General features: G+C 39.6%; 1 protein-coding gene across 1 annotated transcript in view; it reads left to right on the forward strand.

Annotated features, from left to right (window-relative positions):
* Positions 1-287: 287 nt before the first annotated feature.
* LOC106942307 (protein prenyltransferase alpha subunit repeat-containing protein 1-like) overlaps positions 288-1171 on the forward strand; it is a gene marked incomplete at its 5' end in the record, with an annotated part of 8939 nt that continues 8055 nt past the window's right edge. The window contains one exon of the mRNA XM_015025553.1: positions 288-563. Within this exon, the coding sequence (XP_014881039.1) occupies positions 288-563 (276 nt within the window). The remainder of the gene's footprint in view (positions 564-1171) is intronic.

Raw genomic sequence — 1171 nt, forward strand, 5'->3', positions numbered from 1 at the left:
TGTACAGTCCTGCAACCCACATTATATTGCTGAATTAAAAATGTGCACTGTTAGTACCGTCTTCTCATAGTCATCTAAAATTCAGCGAGTTAGGTTTGAAATATCTAGTGACACCAAATACTGTCACAATACTTAGTGGGAGTGCAAAATCCACATAGGAGCTACAGAACTTCAAATAAAAAAAAATAAAAAAAATCATGCATCTTAATAATAAAAAAAAGACAGCTAAAAACACTTAGTATGCAAATACTGATATGTTATATCATGTCTCTGCTGATTAAATTATATACCTGATTCTTGAACATTCTGTGTCTCCCTCCAGACGCTGGGTGTTGCAACACATCCTGCGTCAGTTTTCTGCTGTGGCCCACAAGACTCAGCAGCAGGTTGAAGCAGAGCAGCCTGATGCAGAGAGGACCCCGTTTTTGGGTAGTCCTCTGGACCGATTAATACACCAGGAGATGAAGGTGTGCTCTGATGCAGCTTGTCGCTATCCTAGTAATTATAACGCCTGGTCCCACCGCATCTGGGTACTGCAGCACATGGCCAAAGGCAACATAAAGGTTTGACTAAGACATTATTAAAAAATATTACCTCACATTGCACTTTTATTTGCTTAATATAACATTAAGCAAATAAAAGTGCAAAGTGTTTATGTCTTCAAAGCAAGTGTCTTATTGCATTGAATGTATGTATGTGTCAACATACAGCTCATCCTACATATCACTTGTCATATTACTTTATGCATTTTTATCACTCAGTAGCCACTGAAAGATTTTTTGTGTCAGGGTTTAAAGATTGCAGCAAATTTACAAAGATGATTTCTGGGATTATAGCTGGTTAATCTACGTAGTACAATCAAATACAGCCTACAGTTAGACTGGCTTGAGCTAACCCTGTAATTATGCTGCTATAGACATAAGCTGCTGGAGGACATAGTGACATAGTGGGGTCACTATGGAAAAGGAAAGTTTTAAGCCTAGTATTAAAAGTATTCAGGGTGTCTGCCTCATGGATTAAATCCGGGAGGTGGTTCCACCAGAGAGGAGCCTGAAAACTAGAGATGTGCCGATCGATCAGCCACCGATCATAATCGGCCGATTTCCTTGAAAAAGTGTATGATCCGATCACGGTCTCTTGTTGACGATCACACAAACCGATCACCTGGATC

Source organism: Poecilia latipinna, unplaced genomic scaffold (genome assembly GCF_001443285.1).
Source record: "Poecilia latipinna isolate Pla-1442-1.1 unplaced genomic scaffold, P_latipinna-1.0 Scaffold4180, whole genome shotgun sequence".
NCBI classification, from domain to species: Eukaryota; Metazoa; Chordata; class Actinopteri; order Cyprinodontiformes; family Poeciliidae; genus Poecilia; species Poecilia latipinna.